At 39.2% G+C, this 21,948-nt stretch overlaps 5 protein-coding genes across 5 annotated transcripts; 4 read left to right on the top strand and 1 right to left on the bottom strand.

The window, feature by feature from the left end:
* Positions 1-648: 648 nt before the first annotated feature.
* Positions 649-3,500, top strand: LOC140832425 (pentatricopeptide repeat-containing protein At5g03800-like). Its single transcript, XM_073196445.1, has one exon. The coding sequence runs from the start codon at positions 725-727 to the stop codon at positions 3,413-3,415; it is 2,691 nt and encodes an 896-aa protein (XP_073052546.1). The 5' UTR covers positions 649-724; the 3' UTR covers positions 3,416-3,500.
* Positions 3,501-4,271: 771 nt separating this feature from the next.
* On the top strand, positions 4,272-8,387 carry LOC140831888 (uncharacterized). The gene has a single exon (XM_073195601.1). The coding sequence runs from the start codon at positions 4,272-4,274 to the stop codon at positions 8,385-8,387; it is 4,116 nt and encodes a 1,371-aa protein (XP_073051702.1).
* A 2,275-nt stretch (positions 8,388-10,662) lies between these two features.
* Positions 10,663-12,875, top strand: LOC140832423 (uncharacterized). Its single transcript, XM_073196442.1, has one exon. The coding sequence runs from the start codon at positions 11,336-11,338 to the stop codon at positions 12,767-12,769; it is 1,434 nt and encodes a 477-aa protein (XP_073052543.1). The 5' UTR covers positions 10,663-11,335; the 3' UTR covers positions 12,770-12,875.
* A 276-nt stretch (positions 12,876-13,151) lies between these two features.
* Positions 13,152-17,167, top strand: LOC140832424 (uncharacterized). Its single transcript, XM_073196443.1, has 7 exons — positions 13,152-13,981; positions 14,456-14,597; positions 15,431-15,484; positions 15,611-15,702; positions 15,988-16,223; positions 16,316-16,486; positions 16,617-17,167. Exons 1-7 carry the CDS (start codon positions 13,359-13,361, stop codon positions 16,712-16,714), a joined length of 1,416 nt encoding a protein of 471 aa, XP_073052544.1. The 5' UTR covers positions 13,152-13,358; the 3' UTR covers positions 16,715-17,167.
* A 1,298-nt stretch (positions 17,168-18,465) lies between these two features.
* LOC140832422 (leucine-rich repeat receptor-like protein kinase PXC1) lies at positions 18,466-20,864 on the bottom strand. Its single transcript, XM_073196441.1, has 2 exons — positions 19,424-20,864; positions 18,466-19,355 (listed from the first exon to the last, which is right to left on the bottom strand). The coding sequence occupies exons 1-2, from the start codon at positions 20,745-20,747 to the stop codon at positions 18,682-18,684; spliced, it is 1,998 nt and encodes a 665-aa protein (XP_073052542.1). The 5' UTR covers positions 20,748-20,864; the 3' UTR covers positions 18,466-18,681.
* Between the last annotated feature and the right edge of the window lie 1,084 nt (positions 20,865-21,948).

Raw genomic sequence — 21,948 nt, 5'->3', positions numbered from 1 at the left:
GTTTTGATAGGGATCTAGCTTACAATCAAGACTCCGGGAAGTGAACTCGATGTGATAAAGTTTATCCTGAATATGGTTCATTATCTGTATGGCCATTACGTTTTGATAGGGATCTAGCTTGCAGTCGATGTGATAACCAAGCCACAAAGTTTATCCCGAATATGGTCCATCACATACCAACATCAAAGCTCGCAGCTCTACATTAAAATATCGAAGGGTACATGTGACATATCAAAACTTCATAGAAATATTACTCTTGTTCACATGACTATAAGAGAGCATTTTTCTATCTCAATGTCCTAAAAATACCAAAGTCCAGATCAAATATAATCCCGGGAAGTTATCTGAATATTCAAGTCAATGGCAAAGGATTAATGAACTTGGATATATTTCTAGACATGCAGTTGAGGCACTTAAATCAGGAATATCAATTTAAATAACATAATTTCCTGGAATATCCTTAGCAATCAGCAAACCCTCCACGCAAAATTAAACTCAAAATCATAGATTTGTCCAAAAAATAAAATAGGGGTAGAAGGATTGACAAGATTAGCTCTTATGCATAAATCAATTATAAAAAATAACACTGAACAAATAACGTGCAATGTGCTCTTCCAAAAATGGGTCAATTTTCGAACATAGCTTTGATTCAATTACAAAGAATCCTTATATAAACCGTTCTCCCACAAGAGCTGTAATAGGAGTGGCCTGGCGCCACTCTTTCATGGCAGCCCTTATCCAGCACCGCAGTCATCCCGCCGCCGCCTCTCTCTCCTCTCACAACCGTCCGTGTAGGCACTTGACTTATCCTCCGAATTGGCAAGTTATTTGTTTCCTCTCACACTCAAAAGCCCCTCTTTCCCTCGCCTATGGTAAATCCGGGTTCCTCTCGGACCCTTCACCTTCAGTCTCCAAGAAACCATCATCTGAGCCTATATTTATCCAATATCCTCGTGAAATCCCTCAACCGCTCTCGGAATACGACTGTTCACATTTTCTTCGATTATCAGTCCGGTACTCTGATGTTCAGCTCAGTAAAGCGGTCCACGCTTCAATCCTCAAGATTGAAGAGAACACCCGCATGTTTAATCCTCTCATTACATCTTATCTCGAATTGGGTCATGTAGATTATGCCCAAAAAGTTTTAAATTCTCTTTCAAGCCCAGACATTGTGTCCTACACTGCTATGATTTCAGGGTTGGCAAGGTGTAGACGTGAGTATGAAGCTGTGGGGCTCTTCTTTGAGATGAGAAGCAAAGGTATTGAACCTAATGAATACACCTTTGTTTCATTGCTGACTGCTTGTGTGCGTTTATTGGATTTAGAGTTCGGTTCCCAAGTTCACTCCTTTTTGATTAAATTGGGTTACATAGATTCCAATTACGTAGCGAATTCACTATTGGCGCTGTATGGTAAATGTGGTTGTTTAGAATTTATGATCAAATTGTTTGATGAAATGATTCATAAGGACATCGCTTCTTGGAATACTGCCATTTCTTGTTTGGTTAAGGAAGGCTTGTACGATAAAGCATTTGAATTGTTTCGTAATATGTTGAGACTTAGTGGATGCAAAGGTGATTATATTACTTTTTCTAGTCTGTTGATCGCTAGTGCTAGATGTTTTGCGATTAGGGAAGGCAGAGAAATTCATGCATCCGCATATAAGATTGGGTATGAAACCAATTTGAGTGTTAATAATGCACTTATTGAGTTTTATTCCAACTGTGGATGTGCGAAAGATGTGAAGACTTTGTTTGAGAGAATGCAGGTGAAAGATGTTTTCACTTACACTGAAATGGTTAATGCTTATATGGGATTTGGGCTTGTTGAATCAGCCGTGGAGGTTTTCCTTGGGATGCCAGAAAAAAATTGTGTTTCCTACAGTTCCCTTTTAGCAGGATTATGTAAAAACGGCATGGGTTTCAAGGCTTTAGCGTTGTTCTGTAGAATGGCGAAGGAGGGCTTGGAACTCAATGACTTTACCTTGACGAGCATTTTAAATGCCTGTGGGTTGATGATGGATACGAGAACCAGTGAACAGATTCACGGCTTTGTTCTAAAATTTGGTTTCGGGTCAAATCACTGTATTGAAACAGCATTACTCGATATGTGCACTAGGTGTGGTAGAATGGCTGATGCTGAAAAGATATTCCACCAGTTTATGCAGGATCATAACTGTTCATTTATGCTGACATCAATGATATGTGCATATTCTCGAAACGCGGAGCCAGATAAAGCAATTTCTTTGATCTGCCTGTGGCATAATGAAGGACATGGCATTTTGGATGAAGTTGCCTTAGCTTCAATTCTTGGCATATGTGGAGAGTTGGCGTTTCTGAAACTCGGCAAACAATTTCATTGTAAGGCTATAGAATATGGTTTCTTGATTGATATAGGTGTGGGGAACGCCTTAATTAGCATGTACTCTAAATGTGGTTGTATGGAACTAGCCACCGATGTCTTCTACGGTATGTCTGAGCATGACATAGTTTCATGGAACAGTTTGCTGTCTTGTCATATCCTTAATCGGCAGGGAGAAAAAGCCTTGATTGTGTGGGAGAAGATGAAGGAATCCAGAATATCACCAGACACCATCACGTTTAGTTTAATTATTTCAGCTTATCGACACACCAATTCAAATTTGGTTGAGAGTTGCCACGATATTTTCCTGTCTATGAAATCCACTTATCACGTCGAACCTGATTCAGACCATTACGCTTGTTTGATAAGTGTTTTAGGTTACTGGGGTCTTCTTAAAGAAGCAGAGGAAATAATCAATAACATGCCGTTCGAGCCTAAGGCTTCTGTTTGGCGAGCATTGCTCGATAGCTGTAGAATGCACGCAAACACCTCAATCGGGAAACGAGCTGCCAAGAAAATACTCGACATAGAGCCCCAAGACCCCTCAACTTATATACTAAAATCAAATCTTTACTCCGCTTCAGGGAGATGGCAGTGTGCTGAATTTGTTAGGGAGGAGATGAGAAATCGAGGATTTCGAAAATTCCCTGGCCGAAGCTGGATGATACATCAGAACAAGATCCACTCGTTCTTCTCGAGGGACAGATCTCATTCTCAGTCGAAAGACATTTACAGTGGGCTCGAAATATTGTACTCGGAATGTTTGAAAGCCGGTTATATACCTGATACGAGCTTTGTTCTTCATGAAGTAGAGGAGCATCAAAAGATGAATTTTTTGTTATACCACAGTGCAAAACTAGCTGTTGTTTACGGGATTTTGGCTCTCAGGACCAGGGAACCTGTTCGAGTCGTGAAGAACATTAATCTCTGTGGAGACTGCCATACTTTCTTCAAGTATGTTTCAGTTGTCACCAGAAGGGAGATACATGTAAGAGATGCCTCTGGTTTTCACCTTTTTTCTATGGGTGAATGTTCCTGCAAAGATTACTGGTAAAGAACGATCAAATATGAAATTTGAAGTTAAAGTTGTGTTTGTTCAATATATCCATTTTTCAGTCGGATCGCTGAGCCAGATATCTAATATGATGTCGAAATCGACTTCTAGTAATTCGAAGGTAAGTAAGATGCGTGATATTCATTTTTCAAACATAAATTTGACGTAGAATTTTTAGATTGCTGAGTGAAAAAAATCTTGGATACTGTTTAAATAGATTGTGATATTCATTTTTCAAACATAAATTTGACGTAGAATTTTTTGCACTTGTTGAAGTCTATAGGCAGCAAATTATCACTAGACCTCAATTTGTATAGATTGCTTATTTCACTGTATACAAATAAGAGTGTAATTGGATTGGATCGAGAGATTTGAAATCAAATTTTGATAAATAATTGTTCCATTGGGATATGATTTGGGCTCCAAAACTGCCAAAATTAATTGAATTAAAAACAATAACCGAATCAAAATACTACAAAAACTGCTTTTTCCATAGAATTTTTTTACGGGTTTGGTAAGTTGAAATAAAAATCGAACTCATTCGAGGATCACAGGGGGGCACTCATATAACTCGGGAGGTAATTCATAACAGACCAAGCCGGGAGTTATGGGAGAACAACATCCTTCTGGAAGAAGATTTGGTTGATGAGCACCACCAAGATCCTCCCCTCGTACCTAGACACCCAGGAGATGAAGATTTAATGGAACACGATGCAGATAACGGAGAAAACGAAGTCGTCAAGGAGACTTTGTTGGGCACGCCCCAACAAGTCTAAGCCTCTTAGAGAATGGTATGCATTTTTGTTGCACATTCTGCAGGTGCAATAATAATCTGCTCGGTTTCCATATGAATCTCATGGTTTGGAATTGCCAAGGTGCGGCTTCTAAAGAACTGTGCCGCTACCTCAAGGATATGGTAAAAAATCATAACCCAAAGATTCTAGGCTTGCTAGAGCCTCGTGTTTCAGGATCACATGCGGATGCCATCTGTAACAAGATGAAGTACGAGAATTGGGTGAGGGTTGAAGCAGTTGGGTTTAGCGGAGGCATTTGGATCTTTTGGAAAGACGATGTCACTTTGGAGATTTTGTACTCCCACCCACAATTTGTCCTAGCACGTGTAGAGACAACCAATTCGGCCCCTTGGCTTCTTACAATAGTCTATGGAAGCCCTAATCCGACTCTTCGAAAGAGACTTTGGCAAGATCTCACCAAAGAGAACCTTAACATACAAGGGCCATGGCTATCTATTGGTGACTACAACTCGGTGTGTTACGAGCACGAAACTAGTACAACCAACGGTGCAACCCACCATAGAAGTGCTGGATTCAACGACTGGCTTTTCAATCAAGGCCTTATATATATTGGTTTTTCCGGATCCAGATTCACTTGGGTAAGAGGTCTCAGTAGCGCAACTTTCAAAGGAGCCCGTCTGGATCGGGGAGTGTGTACGATAGAATGGAGCGAGCTATTCCCAGAAGCGAAAGTCACCAACCTACCTATCATACAATCAGATCATGCTCCATTGCTCATTAGACTTGCTGGAAACCCAAATTACAAATACAAAAGCCCCTTTCGTTTCCAGGCAGCCTGGCTTACCAACGAAGATTTCTACAAAGTAGTTCGAAATGAATGGCATGACCATCATACACTCAGTGATAATGTTTCAAACATGGCCAATTCACTATCCAGTTGGAACTTCTCAACATTTGGAAATATCCACCATCGAAAGAGGAGATTAGTAGCAAGAATTGAGGGTGTGCAAAGAAGTTTGGGTAACCAACCTCAACATAGTCTTTTTAAACTTGAAGCTAAATTGCGAAGAGAACTAGATAAAGTTCTGGAACAGGAAGAACTCCTGTGGTTTCAAAAATCTAGGGAGGAGTGGATAGTCTCCGGTGACAGAAATACCAAATTCTACCATGCTTCTACCATGGTCAAAAGAAGTAGAAGTAAGATCGAAGCCCTCAAGGATGATAATGAAACTTGGATAACAGATATGGACCATCTTAAAGACAAAATCAAAGACTTCTACTCCTCGCTGTACACCTCAGACCAGACAAGTGCATCCTCACAGGTGGAAAGAGGATGTTTCCCACCACTGCAAGAAGCGCACTCTCTCGCTTTACATGCACCTTTCTCACCAGACGAGGTTAAGCGTGCTCTCTTTGACATGTCTCCATTCAAAGCTCCCGGTCCAGATGGCATTCCTGCCGGATTCTATCAGAAAATGTGGCACATCGTTGGCAAGTCCTTATGTGATTTTGCTCTTAATTTCCTCGAATCAGGAGAAATTATGCTGGGAACAAATGATACTCTCCTCACATTGGTCCCGAAAGTCCCAAACCCGGAGTATGTAACCCAATTTAGACCAATTAGCCTCTGCAATGTGAGCTATACAATCCTCACCAAAACCATGACCAATCGACTAAAGTCTGTTATGCCTGATCTCATAAGGCCATACCAGAGCAGCTTCGTCCAAGGCCGCCAGATTTCAGACAATATCATTGTATATCAAGAGGTGCTCCACTCCATGAGGAAAAAATCTGGTGCTAAAGGGTATATGGTTATAAAAATTGACTTAGAGAAAGCTTTTGATAGACTTTCATGGGACTTTATACAGGAAACACTTACCGATGTGGGGCTCAACAGGGAATGGATCAGAAACATCATAAATTGCATCACAACTACCAGGCTGTCTATCTTGTGGAATGGGGAACAAATGAACTGGATCAAACCTGACAGAGGAATTAGACAAGGAGACTCAATTTCTCCATATATCTTTGTCCTTTGTATTGAGCGTCTGAGCCACATTATTTGCCAGGCCGTGCATAATGGCTCCTGGAAAGCCATTCGCCTATCTAGAAATGGTCCTCTCTTATCACACTTGCTCTTTGCTGATGATATGCTTCTGTTTGCTGAAGCTTCAATCGACCAGCTACATATTATCATGGAGTGCTTGAACAAATTCTGCACAAGCTCTGGCCAACGAGTCAATTTCCAAAAATCTCATATTTTCTTTTCCAGAAATGTGAGTGCTACAGTGGCAAATGACATATCCTCTACTTCAGGGATCCCACTAACGACAGACCTAGGTAGATACCTGGGAGTGCCATCTATACACAGAAGAGTCACCAACAACCTGTTTAAGAAAGTGCTAGACAGAGTCAAATCAAGGCTTGAGGGATGGCAAACCAAGTACCTGAGCTTTGCAGGACGAAAAGTATTAGTCCAATCGGTACTCAATGCAATCCCACTCTACTCTATGCATACGAACCTACTACCCATAGGAATATGCTCTGAAATTGAGAAAACCATCGGGAATTTTCTGTGGGGAGGGAAGATTGGGGAACACAAATGCCACCTGGTTAAATGGGATGTAGTATCCTCCCCCAAATCTATAGGTGGGCTGGGCATTAAAAGAATGTATCCTATGAACCAAGCTTTATTGACAAAGCTTGGTTGGAGACTATTGGAAGAAAAAGAAGGCCTCTGGACACAAGTACTGAAAGGAAAATACACACGCAGGAACACTGACAGAAGAAGCTTCATACCTAGACAAGGCTCATCTAAGGTGTGGCAAGGGATATCCAAAATCATGCAATACGTGGAAAAAATGACAAAATTTGTTGCACGCAATGGGACATCTACTTACTTTTGGACAGACAAATGGATAGAAAATGCTCCACTGTGCACATTTTTACTCAAGAGCATTGATCAAGCCGACATCCAAAAAACAGTACACAATTATTGGATCAAAGGCGAAGGTTGGGATTGGGGGGCTCTATCTGGGTTACTACCAACCGATGTGAAAAACACTTTGGCGGCCTATATTCTAAGTGAAGATCAGGCCATAGAGGACAACAGATGCTGGGGAATCACAAGCATGGGTAAATTCTCTGTTAGCTCGGCCTATGAGCTAATACTGAATTTGTATGAGCAGGACAGGGACAACTCTTGGGGAACCATTTGGAAGCTGGAAGTTCCTTACCGAATAAGAGCCTTTATTTGGTTGGTAAGACATGGGAAGATTATGAGTAACGCCGAAAGACTGAAACGAGGCTTCACCACTAACGGATCATGTGCTTTATGTCATTATGAATTGGAAGACGTGGATCACATCTTCCGAAAATGTGAAGAAGCTAAGAAAATTTGGCGTAGACTTATGCCTACTAAAGCGTTCCAAACCTCTCTCAATCCATCTTTTGATGCATGGCTTATGGGAAACTTAGGACACAAACCCAAGACCTCCAAAAATCTGGATTGGAACATACTCTTTGCCATTACGCTTTGGTGGATTTGGCATTGGCGAAACAACTTTGTCTTCAACACCAAGAAATTTGACGTGGATCTCAAAGAAAAGTGGATCAAAGATTATCTACTTCAAATTAAATCTGCCTTTACTTCAATGAAAGTTATGCCAAGCTACAATACGGGTTACACCAACTGTATCATCCGATGGAGCCCCCCACCTACAGGATGGACTTCGCTGGACGTAGATGGCAGCTGTAAGCAGAAGGCTCGTAAAGCAGGTGGAGGAGGCATACTGCGGACCGACCTCGGCGATTGGATCATGGAATTCATATACAACATTGGCTGGTGCTCAATCGAGGAGGCAGAGCTCTGGGAAGTCTGCAAGGGGCTCGAGCTAGCCTGGAACTCAGGATATAAGAAGATCTCTCTTGGGATCGATTCACAGATAGTAGTCAAGTGGCTCAAAAAAGAAGAAACACCACGTTCATGCGTAGTTAACTTGATAGCCACCTGTCTCGGCCTCCTTGCTAGGAATTGGAAAGTAAGAGTCAACCACATTTACAGAGAACAAAATAAGGCTGCCGACTTTCTAGCTTCAGAAGCCTTGAAATACGAAAGGGGCTACAAAACCATAAGGAATCCCCCCACAGGCTTACAAGACATCATCGACGAAGACAAAATGAGAATTGACTCTTGTAGAAGAGTAATATTACGCTAAATATTCATTGGGGGTGTCCCCCCTCCCTTGTAACCAAAAAAAAAAAAAAAAAAAAAAAAAAATCGAACTAATTTAAAAAATTTAAAATCCATTTTAAAATAGCAAAATTAAGTTAATATAAAAAAATATCAACTATATATATTCATGATATAATTTTGGATTTGTCTAAAATTGCATCCATCTTATCAAACTAACTACATGTTTTTACTAAATTATAGCAGAATTTTTCTTTATATTTTATTTTAATTCCTACCATTACAATTTTATAATTTTCATTGTAAATTTTTTAAAAGCTACTTTATTATTTATTATTTTACGGAACACGTGCGTCATGTATGTCTTTTTCAGTCAAAATTTCAAACTACCGTAGGACAACCTAAATGTTGCATCTAAGAGATAATATATCTATATACCTATAAATATATGAGATTTATTTGTGAGCTTATTGTTATTATTTTTTGTTTTGCATTTTGATAAAGTTAAAAGGAGTTATTTAAGTAATTGTCCATATTAAGGTTAATAAGATTTAATTCATTTTAGAGTTATCATTCAATTATATTTATGTCGATAGAAATTTATGTCTTGCACACTTGTCTCTCGGAGAGGCCAAGGATATGAGTGTGTCTCTCGTGGAGACTCTTCGCACAAAAGGTTTTAATTTTTTTTAAAAAAAAATCAAAATCTATATTTCTCTATCCACTGAATTTTGAAAATTATATATAAAAAAATTAAGTGAATGACTGAGATGATATAGATAATTGCAAATCAATGACAAGATCAATCTCAGCCTTAATTTTGTTAAAAAAATATATTTAAAAAAATTTGATTTTTTGTCAACGACCATATTTTAAAAAGCCAAATGTATTCCTTTAAATTGATCTCATTACATTTTAAAAAATTCACAATGTTTTCCACTTTAATTCCAAAGACTCGAGGATTTATTTCACTTTCATTTCTTTTTCAATCCAAAAATTGAAAATATATCCATGGAGAAACGGTTATCTCAAGACTTCTTCATCAAGTTTTCCTCAATTCAACGACAAACAGATGTTAAGCTTTATAGTCAACAAAACTCAATTCTCCAAAAAATTTATCTAAGTCCCTCCTTCTTTTGAAACATTGTCTTTTAAACCAAGAAGAAAAGTTGTTCTTATACCTTCCGCCAATCTAACAATTGATAATGATAAAATTAATGCTAGTTTCTGGGGATTGCTATAAAATTAATATAACCATGAGTTGTCAAAATGACGGAAAATCTTACATAGAACAACATATTGCAACACTTCAATGATGTTAACTAATTGAACTAGAAGCACTCGATAAAAGAGGTTTTCATTTGAGATGAATATATTCATTTCAAAATATTTTATTTCAAACAAAATTCAGCAAATCCTTAATTAGATATTTTTGTTTAGTATGCTCAAGCTCAAACAATGTTTGAGCAAGATTATATAAGTTCATTGTCCGTTGAAAAAGATTGGTTAGTGATGAGGGGACAATCTGGATTGAAGATTTGATCTTTTCGAAAAGTTCAAAAGAGTTTCAACCAATTATATCAATAAGTTAAAGAATATTGATGACAAATCTTCTTCGTCTCCTTTCTCAACACCCTTTTATACATACACCGCAAAGAAATTTGACGACCTGCAAAAATGAGCAAACCCATTATACCTATAAGGAAATTTTTCTAAAAGATAATGAGAGGAGAAGGATAGAAATATACAATATGATGAAAATGTTCAAAACAATGCAGGAAAGAGATTTTTTTTTTAAAAAAAAAGAGGATGAGAGGAATGTTCTAACAAAAGAGCATTATGCAAAATTACTAAAAAAATAGAAATTAAGTATGAAATAAGGATGATGGAGCACAAGATGATGGCGAGGGAGCAAATATAACTGGAGATGTATCAAAAAATTCGAATCACGAAGAAATATATTAACAACCAAAAGTTGAGTGAAGTTCAACGTCAATATTACATGAAAACGTGATAACAAATTATTTACAAAATATTCAATCAATAGTTTATTTAATTCATATTATAATTATTTGTATATTTTTATTTCGTGTATTTTTGTTATTTCATGTATTTTTTTTAATCTAAATTTTAAAGTTTTGATCACGTGTATTTTAAATTTATTATAATTATGTCTAATTTTTTTTAAAAATATTAAAAAAATAAAAAAATTAATATAACACCATAATCTTCTTTGTAATATCACTTCATAGGTTAATTTGAAGTTACAAACTTCGTTGCACCAATTTTCATTCATGGTATCGTTGTACATGCTCTGACATTTGAACGACGGTGCATTTTTGGCTACCTACTACGAATCTTAAAATCGACGGCCCAGATTCATCCAGTATCAGGATGATTGGATGAACATGGAAAGCAGAACATAGATTGTATTGCACAATTCTGTGGATTCTGTCTCCACTCTCTCTCTTCTCCACTGCAGCCGTGGAAAGAAAACCAAAACCATGGGCATGCAGCGGTATATTAGGTTGAGTTGCTGCTATCTGAGCAGAAAACCTAAAACTCATCGCGATTAAAACCAGCTGCCATCTCTGGATTCTCTGTATTAAAGCTTGCATTTTGTTCGGCTTTTCCTTTTGGTAGCATATTAATCACTTTTCGCTATCTGGGCCGAGCGTGAAACCTTAATTGTTACTTGCTACTTTAGCTTTTCGTTTAATTGGTTTTCTCTGCTTTGACGTGTCGGATCAAGAAAGATTCTCCAGCCCTGGTTGGTATCATAACTACGAATCGGTTCATTGCTTATATAGGCAAAATTATATTAATTTTGATAAGAAATGATCGTTTCAAGAAGTGGTCGACTTTCTTGAATGTTTCTTCTTTTATCCTGGCGTCCCTTCTTGTTAGCTCCGCGTAAAGTACGATTTTTTAGTATTTTTCTACCAATTTCCCACCTGTGGTAATTTTTGTTGTATGGAATCAAACGTGATGTCTGGTGGAATGCACCCAAATAGAAATCCTGATATTTTAGGCCTGGAAATGTCACTCCACCACCACATACCACCATCACAAAACCCTCCCATTTTGCCGCAACAATCCCAGCTTCCCATGATGTCATATGGGCATAATGAAGGCGATTACCACCCACAAGCTCAGAATTCTTTGAAACAGGGCTACCCATTTTCGGTAAAATCCAAGAGTCAGACTTTAACATTGAGTGATGATGATGAGCCTGGACTCGTTGCCGAGAACAGTGCTGACGACGGGAAGAAGAAAACATCACCTTGGCAGAGAATGAAGTGGACTGATGATATGGTGAGGTTGTTGATTGTGGTAGTGTTTTATATTGGTGATGAGGTTGGCTCTGAGGGTAATGATCCTGTTAATAAGAAGAAAAGTGGTGTGATTTTGCAGAAGAAGGGGAAATGGAAATCAGTGTCGCGGGCTTTGATGGAGAGGGGATTTTACGTGTCCCCACAGCAATGTGAAGACAAGTTCAACGATTTGAATAAGAGGTATAAGAGGGTTACTGAGATTCTTGGAAAGGGAACGGCTTGCCAAGTTGTGGAGAATCAGAGTTTGCTCGATACAATGGACCACTTATCTTCTAAAATGAAGGACGAAGTTAAGAAATTGCTGAATTCTAAGCACTTGTTTTTCAGGGAGATGTGTGCTTATCATAATAGTTGTGGCCACGGAGGTGCTGCTGCCACCGTAGGTGGTGGTGTTCAGTATTCGCCTCTAGATGTGGCCGCAGAGCCACCTCAAGGTCAAGTACAGTATCAGCAGCAGAGGTGCTTCCACTCGACGGAAAGCATACCGGTCATGCCTAACATAAATCGAGGGGAGAATAATGACGGTTATAAATCGGTAAAAGGTGTTGACGATGATTACGATGATGAAGACGAGGAGGATGAAGATGACGATGAATCTGACGAGGTGATCGGTGGAAGATCACGATGTCATGACCAGGCACATGATGACGACATAAATGAAATGGATGAACGATCATCAAGAAAAAGGGGTAGGGAATGGACTTTTCATTCTTCGACTCTGATTCGACAGCTGGAATCTGAGTTAATTAACATATTGCAAGATGGTATGAGGAGTCCCTTTGAGAAGAGGCAGTGGATGAGAACAAAACTGATGCAATTGGAGGCGCAAAGTGTCGATATCCAGTACCAGACGTTGGAGCTCGAAAAGCAGCGTTTAAAATGGTGGAAATTCAGTACCAAGAAAGAAAGGGAAATGGAAAGGGAAAAGCTCTTGAACGAAAGAATGAAGTTGGAGAATGATAGAATGGTTCTCTTAATTCGGCGAAAGGAGCATGATTTGCTTGATCATCAGCGACAGATTCCGCAGCAGTCCTCTAACAAGAAGAGCGACCCGTCTTCGATTAGCCGATGAACCAGTTAGTTACAAGAAGTACTAGAGAAATTATGTATCTGACAAAACCAGGGTGTTTTTCGATTGTTCTTGCAATAGTTCAATGTCTAAAATCTGAAAGGAAAATGGCCACTTTTATATTAGTTTGTTAGAGCTCATTATTTGGTTAGAGCCAGCGTCTTAAAAAAAAAAAATCTCAAGTGAAAATGCCCAATATATCAATTGGAAAATGATGTAAAAATTTGCATGTCTAGAAATACAAAAACCCGTTTAGTATTCTTTACCTCCAACCAATTAAACCTATATTTTGATTAATTTATGGAAAGATCACTTTTTTTACTTAAATCTGAAAATTTTAAACAATAGCCTATAGGGGCCTTAAATACAATAAAACATAACTTAAAGGTCCCCCTGTATTTTGTACTTAAGGGTCCCACGCACGTGACCCTCCAACACGTGCCTACCTAACGGACTCGTCACAAATGTAACGCCACTCTCCCCTAGCCCCGCGAAACCATCCAAACCCCGACTCCTTTTAACGGCGGCAATCTCCAGCCGTCTTGTTTTTCACGTCCGTCTGTTCTTCTCCGTTTCCGTCTTGACGCCGTCCATGGCCTCTTGTGACGACGATTTTTCCATCCTCGACGACCACCAAACCCCCCACACCGTCCAGCCCTCCGCCACCGTCACTGCTCAAACGCAGCCTTTTAACATAAGCCCTTACGACAATGATTCCGATCCGTTCGATTCAGAACCTGACCCCAACTCTGTCTCCGGAAAACGCATCATTGATCGGGAAGATATACACGGTGTTACGTCTAAAAGGACGAGATCGCATTCATCCGCTTCCGCCGCCGGAGACTACAGGAAGGACCGAGAGGAATGGAGTGACGCCGCGATCGCGTGTTTGCTGGAGGCCTACTCGGAGAAGTTTGTTCAGTTGAATAGAGGGAACTTGAGAGGTAGGGATTGGGAGGAGGTGGCTGCGGTGGTGAGCGAGAGGTGCGAGAAGCAAACGAAGACTGTGGAACAGTGTAAGAACAAGGTTGACAATTTGAAGAAGCGGTACAAATTGGAGAGGCATCGATTGAGCAATGGTGGCGTATCGGTGAGTCACTGGCCTTGGTTGAAGCAGATGGAGCAGATCGTGGGCAACTCTCTTGCAGCCAAAGCAGCTGCCGAAGAAGAGAAGTCCCCCGGTGGATCCTCTTACTCCATCAGACAGTCCAAAAGGTATTAAGCTCTGGAAAACACGATTTCTTGTTTATTTGCAATGTAAAATGAATTATTGGTGTCATGTTTATGTTATGGAAAGGTTCCAATTGTTTGAACTGCATGGGAATGGGAAAGAGTAATTGTAAGTCGTGACTAAGCTTTTATTGGTTCAACTGAATAGCTCATGAAAGTGATTTTTTTTTTTTTGTGAGCGGACTTCAATTATGTGGAAGCTACATGATTCTCACGCGAAAAAATACCTGCTTTGAAAGTAATATCGTTTGATAATTTATGGATGCACAGGTGATGTTTGAACTTTGTTTTCGTGTTATTTCATCATTCTTTCTTTTTGTGTGATCTACGTCTGCTAGTTTGCATTTGTGGTACCAGCTGCTATGAACATCATGTTGTTTGACTTGCTATCCAGTTGCTTCATGATGTAGTCATATTTATATTTCTGGAATGATGACAAATGAACTTGTCTTTGGGCAGACTAGGAACATCATCTACCAGTCCTGGTGGTCAGGTTACGAGCGTGAAGCCAAAATCATCGAGTCTTAGGTGGCGAAGAGTTGTGTTCAAAGTTAGTGGCGCTGCTCTCGCTGGTACTGCTCCTAATAATATGGATCCAAAGGTTTAGTACCGACCCTGTTTCTGACTTGTTGGGCGATCAAGTGCATTTACACGATCCCCAATTAATTGTGTCATCATGAGTTTTGTCCTGGTTTTAAGTAGTCCTATTTTTCTCCTATATTGAAGTCTCTTGTTGCCATTCAATGTGTAGAAATCTTTTGAAACTGAATCGTTTATTCACTAATATCATAACATGATTGAGAAAATCAAGTCGCACCCGCACTTTTGAATGGAAACTTTTTGAAACTGAACTGATTCGATTCCTTTTATAGCCAAATGAAAGAAATATATTAACCCGGAAAGAATGGTTGTAGTTTCCGGTCTTTTACTTAGTTGTGATTTACTCCCACAGGCAGTTTGGCAAGGGGTAGACCACAGATAAAAAAAATTTCTGAAATTTCATTTGTACTTTTTCTAAATTAATTTCATCTCCCTCCAGACAGATATGAAGTTTCATATGCGATTTTATATTGAATTATACTGTTCTGCATTGTTTTTATATAGAATGCCGTGCTGCACAAGTTTAATCAATTTCGTAGACATGGAAGGTGGATGTGCATGTAAAGGACCTTTTAGTGATGTGTGTATTTGTTTTCGTGGTATTATTGGGCGACATGAGAAGAAGGCTAATATATTGAACAAAAAGACAGGTGGAATCGATGTGCTAGAAATTATAAAATGACGCCTGTTTAATTTAATCACTCTATGACATAGTTAACATCTGCATCACTATTTATTTTCTAGATAATAAACCGTGATGTGGAATCATCGCCATTTGGTGGTCATGCTGAGTTCCTTCTCTTGTTTTAATTATTTTTTTAACAATATACATAGGTGGCCATGCTGATTGCTAGAGAAGTCTCGATCGCTTGCCGTATTGGTGTCGAGGTATATGTTAGCAGAAAGGAATAGCTGTCGGTGGCGGCAACTTCTTCATTTTTCTTTATACAAGTCATTATGAATTTTGAATTTTTTTTGGTGTTTCAGCTATTTATGTTTTAATTTTTCATGTAGGTGGCCGTTGTTGTTGGTGGCCGCAACTTCTTTTGCGGTGACACATGGGTAACATCGACTGGGTTGGATAGGTGTACTGCTTATCAGATTGGGTAGGTTTCTTGGCATGAAGTAAACATTTGTTTCTAGTATATATGAAGTACCAATCCTGTTAGATGATGATAATGATGATAATTGTACTGACTGACAATCTAATTGGATGTGAGACTTACCAAGAGGTCCGATTGGAAATCCTTTTGTAATCTTTTAGTTTGGTGGTAATCGCATATTGCTAAAATCAGGGGTCTTCAATTCTTAGTTTTTCTTTACTTGTTTCAAAGTTTAACGAAGCTGTCAATGGTTTATTTTTTTCTCATTCATGTTTTTACTACAAAAAGAATGATGGCGACTGTGATGAATTCCATACTGCTCCAGTCAGCATTGGAGAAGTTAGGGGTGCAGACACGTGTGCAGAGTGCATTTTCTATGCCTGAGGTTGCTGAGCCATATAGTAGGCAACGAGCCATCCGGCATCTTGAAAAAGGAAGAGTTGTAATTTTTGGTGGCATTGGAGCTGGCACTGGAAATCCACTTTTTTCCACCGATACAGCTGCAGCTCTCCGGGCTTCAGAGAGTATGTATGCATGACCTTGCTTCATGGTTATGATATATTAAATGGTTTTACGCCTGTTTTAATATAGATTATCCTGCCTCGATTTTGTCCAGTTCATGCTGATGCAGTCTTGAAAGGTACAAACGTGGACGGCGTCTACATTTGTGACTCTAGAAACGAAAATATTACAGCCGAGCACCTCTCTTTCAGAGACTTGGCTTCTAGAGGTGCATCTCCTATGGACATGATGGCCATGACATTCTGTGAGGAGAATATGATCCCAGGTCTTCATCTTCTCGTGTTGTGTTTAATATTTTTTCCATTTGTCGCTTTTTAATTTTATTTTCATTTGATTTAATTCACTTACTAAAGATGGTTATTTCATTCTTGATTGAAGTGAATTATTTTTTGCAGTTGTCATTTTCAATCTTCACGAGCCTGGAAATATATCAAGGGCATTATGTGGAGAACAGGTCGGTACTCTAATCAGTCAAACTGGACCCATAAGCTAATGTTCATTTTCAGCTGCTGGTTACATACAGTGATTGAATGAACTTCTTTGTTATGTGAATTGCTTTCTCCAACTAACATTCCTGAAACAAAGTTTGGGTTGAAAGTGACCCTATATAGCCGAAATCATTTATGTAGAATTTGGGAGAAGCTCCACAAGTCGTATTGGACACCTTAGGCAACTGTTAATGGGTAAATTTCATAATTTAAACTCATTTGAGGGAACCTCTTCTTGATTTCGAGTGTTTCTTGAGAGTGTACCTTGTTGTTGTTCTATGTTTTGTTTTTCCTTAAATTGAGCAATCTTGATTGTAATGGTGTTCTTGACAGTATCTCTAGGAAGGATACCTGGTTAATGTTTGTATTTCTGATACCAGGTTGGACATTCCTCGTATATGTGTACGTGTTAATTCTTTTTTTATTGAATTAATGAAAAATTTGTGTCCTCTATACAGGACTGGAGATTCATATTCTTTTGTTTGTACGAAAGTATCGCCATTTGTTCCTATTGCATGCGATGTTGTTTTACCCATTGAATATAAAAAAACAGGTTGTTGTCATTGTTAAGCATCGAAATACCCCACAGTCTCACAGAAAAAATAAAAACCCCAAAACTATTTGGAGAATATGACTAAAAATATACGCCGTATGTGAATGTTGGTCACAGTAGTAAATATTAGAGGTGAGAATGAGCCAAATTGTGCAGAAATCGTTCATATTTTTGTTTGGAGCTCAAATTTCATCGAGCGGGCTTGAGCTTGGCTTGTGTCCATTGCTTTTAAAAGTCAGACACTCAGAGCTCATATGACATATATATTTAATTTGTGCATGTATATGTATGAGTCATAGTGTCTTGTTTTAATGCGAAATCCGTAGCACCAGGAATGGTTCAGTATGACAACCTTACCTAAGCCTGGCTTTGTATATGGATTGCTTGTATTTTTGTTCGTAGATTTCAGTTGTATTTTTGTTTGTGATGGATTTGTACAGCCATTCGAGGATGTCTTGCCTAGTCTCTCTCCTGTTTTTGTATTGTTTCAATTATATATTTTCTTAAACAAAAATGGTCAAGGCCTGAAATCACGCAAATGCCTGTCATAAATTTCAAACCTTTGACGGGGCAGCATCAGCATATTGATAGGCCTACTTTATTCTATGAATCCATAAAGTAATTTCATTGTCGGGTAATTATGAAAAGGAAATGATTAATGATCATGATTTAGTTGGACAAAGTTGTTAAAACATCACTGCTTGTTTTTACCACCTTCTTTTCGTAGTACGATGGTGAAGTTCCTTTACAAATATTGAGTTTATTTTATGTGAATTTTCTTAAAAATTCAGGTTTATTACCCAGTATTAAAATCTTGGGGTCTCGCACACAATAAAAAAAGAATTTTGAATCTTTTAAAATAGTGGTAAAAACAAGCGGTGATGGTTTAACACCCAGTATCAAAATCTTCTCGCACACAAAATGAAAAAAAAAAGAAAAGAAAAGGATTTTGAATCTTTTACAATTTTTGCTGCTCATAATAAATAGTTGAGAGTGAGTCTCATGTGAGACCGTCTCACGGATCATAATTCGTGAGACGGGTCAACCATACCTATATTCACAATAAAAAGTAATACTTTTAGCATAAAAAGTAATACTTTTTCATGGGTGACCCAAATAAAAGATTCGTCTCACAAATACGACCCATGAGACCGTCTCATATAAGTTTTTGCCAATATGTTGATAGATTATAAGTCTCGTATCTTTGATGAAGAGTAGGCATGAGGACGCCATTAGATAACAATCTCATTCAGAATACACTGACAAATATTGACGATAACATGGAAATCACATCCTATAAAGAAAGCTACATGGAATCAAGAACCCTTATCCTCGAGGCAAAAAACTTACAAAAAAGACAAATTTGCAATAAAACATTGCACATTTAAGAAACAACCGGTAAAACCGAGATAGGCAAATTCAAGCTAACGCATCTTCCGTTGTTGGAAGCGAGGGGGAAAGTGATGTACGAGATTCATCGTAATCTTCCCCTAAAGGAGATTGCTCCACCCTTATCTCCTCTATCATTTTAACAGCTTCAGTCATTGTGGGCCTTTTTTCAGGCTGTGGTACCACACAAGACATCGCCACATGAAGCATCGACACCAATTCTTCCTCAATATTCTTGTACCTCAACAATTCTGGATCGAACACTTCTGCCGTCCACTCGTCCCGCACAACAGACTGAACCCATTTCGGTAAATCAATTGATGTTTCCTCCTCCCTAACTCTAGCCCGGTTAGGGGAAGAATGTTGTGATGGAACCTTCCCCGTGAGTACTTCTAGTAACAGCACTCCAAAGCTGTAAACATCGGACTTTTGTGAAAGTCTCTTGATTTCTGCTTGCTCTGGTGCTCTGTAGCCTCCCAATCTAGCTATGGCATGCACGGGATTCAAAAGTAACGACAACCCAAAATCCGAAATGCAAGAAACTCCATTTTTATCTAGTAATACGTTTGATGATTTCACATTGCCATGAGGAATTCTAGAAGCTGCATACTCTTCATGAATTCTTGCGAGCCCTCGAGCTGCCCCGAGAATTAAGCTGATTCTTGTAGTCCAATCCAGTGGTATTCTCCCAGGTCCTCTGTTTCCTGTCATCATCAAGAAATCATCGTGAAAAAAGAATATATTAATTGATTGAAATTCTCAGATTTCATACCATGCAGAAGTGAATGTAAGCTCCCATTAGGCAGATAATCGTAAACAAGCAACTTCTCTTCCCTTGCATAATAATAAGCTCTAAATCTCACTATATTAGGATGTCTAATCTTTCCAATCACGTCCATGTACTGCTCAAACTCTTTCCTAGCACAAGGATTTGCATCCTTGAGCCTTTTGACAGCCACGATGCATCCATCATCAAGCACGGCTTTATAGACAGTCCCCAGACTCCCTTTACCAAGCAGTTCAGCCGATGCCCGGAGCAAATCTTCAAGTTCAAATTGCTTTTTCCTGTCAAAAAACACTAATCTACTCTTATCAGTGGCATTTGTACCATCACTTTCTCCCCCTCCGGTATTAGCATACACTCTCTTTTCTCCCGAGTGGCCATTTCTTCTCTTCCCGCCATCACTTCCCGTTATTGAATTTGAGTCTCTCGAGTACTTCCCACAGCAGTATGCTACCGCAAAAGACGCTATCACCAGTAAAAGGACTGAATTTGCCACCACTATTGCTATTATTGCTCCATTGCCGAGTCTTTTATGATGCTTGCTTGATGACTCTTCAATCGTGGTACTTGATGATGAGGGAAGAGAACTGGGATTTGACAGTACAGTTTGTGGTGATGCCGGTCGTCCACCGGTGTATGAACACTGGGGAAAAGGGTTGTTCCCACAGAGCCCTTCATTGCCAAAAAAACTCTTGTCACCGAATTTTGATTGTAAAGTTTTTGGAACCATTCCATACAGTTCATTGTTCGACAGATTCAATTGTTTAAGCTGCGGAAGTGAATCAAGCAAGTCTGGGATTGTCCCTGAAATCTCATTGTTTTGGAGGTGAAGAGTGAGCAAGCGGGATAATTTGGAGAGGTTGGACGGGATTGAACCTTGGAGATTGTTGTTGGAGAGATCAAGGCGAAGGAGCCGGTGGAGGGACCAAAATTCTAGAGGTATTTCGCCAGAAAAGTCGTTTCCAGAGAGGTAGATGAGCTTGAGGTTAATGCATCGGGAGATCGGAGCGAGGGTGCCATTGAGGCGGTTGCCACGCAAATCAATGAAACGTAGCTGGTCCAATGATGAGAGCGCGTCAATGGGGCCGCGGAGGTTGAGGTAGGGGATGGAGAGGGTGGTCACACGGTCGTTGGTGCACTTCACGCCTGTCCAATTGGCCGCGCATGCTGTTGTGGTGGTGGTCCAGTTGGGGAGGAGTGTTCCGTGGAGGTCGGTTTGGGACCGGAAGAGGGAGAGGGCGGCGGTGTCGGTGGTGGCACCGGTATCGCTGAGGAAGAGGAGTGGGAGGAGAAAAATCAAGTAGAGGTCCATATGCGAATGCTGGATTGAGCGACGATTGCATGGGAGAAATGTTATTAGCTTAATATTGTTGGAGGGTACTTGAAGTTTCAAAAGTCATAATAATTGGAATGTAGAAATTTGGATTTACATAAATTTTAAATATATATATATATATATATATATATATATATATATATATAATTCAAATTTTGCCAGGGAAATGATTAAGGAGGCAAGAAGCATGATGAGGGAGTTGGTTGTTCAAATGATTGCTGTTCTCCACTCCTTTTAATAAAGGAGAAAAGAAGATAAAATTTAATTATAATAATTGGGTATGTGGGCTTCATTGGTGAAGTTCATGCACGCCATTCGAGATAATTTGCAGAATTTTTTTTTTTCAGATCACACACATATATTTCGTGCTCTCCACTTTTACCAATTCAAGATTACACCCGCTATTTTTATTCTTTTCTTTTCTTTTTCTTTTTTCAATAGTTTGCAAAAGAAAAGCAAATACTTTAAGTAAGAAACAAACAAAGTTATGTCGCCAAACCCGATGATGAAAATATCGATTTCAGAGACAAATATGTGAGCTCTCCTCTGCCGGGAAAATTCAACATCGTTATTATGGTAAAGTAGACCCTATCCCTGCGGGCACTGCCCGCAGGGTAGATCTAACGGCTCGGAAAAATCTGAGCCAATTTTTTTTTTTTTTTTATACATGGTGGTGGGCCCGGATCACTCATGTGGAGTGATCCGGGCCGTTCCCTGCCCGTGCAGGCAGTGCCTGCACGGGCAGGGTGAAATAATCCGTTATTTTGGTTAGATTGGATCCATGTGAGAAAATCCTATTTGTTGCATAAGAATATTACTTTAGGGTTTCTTTCAATTAGTTGATTTTGTCTCTCTCTAAAATTTATTACGCAATTTCTGGGTAATGGGTTGGCTGTAAAATCCTTCTGGGTGTGTAACGAGATGAGATTTGATAGTTTTCCCATCACTTGAAATCTCATTCACTGACGGATAATGATCACTTCATCAATTGAAAGATTATTTAAGGAAGATGGGGTTACAATGTATAAAAAGAAGGCAAAAACTTGTATGAGACGGTATCACGGGTATTATTTGTGAGACGGATCTCTTATTTGGGTCACCCATGAAAAAGTATCACTTTTTATGCTAAGAGTATTACTTTTTATTGTGAATATGGGTAGGGTTGACCCGTCTCACA

Source organism: Primulina eburnea, chromosome 5, assembly GCF_022965805.1.
Source record: "Primulina eburnea isolate SZY01 chromosome 5, ASM2296580v1, whole genome shotgun sequence".
NCBI classification, from domain to species: domain Eukaryota; kingdom Viridiplantae; phylum Streptophyta; class Magnoliopsida; order Lamiales; family Gesneriaceae; genus Primulina; species Primulina eburnea.
Note: the sequence above shows the minus strand (reverse complement) of the source record. Positions and strands in the feature narration are given on the sequence as shown.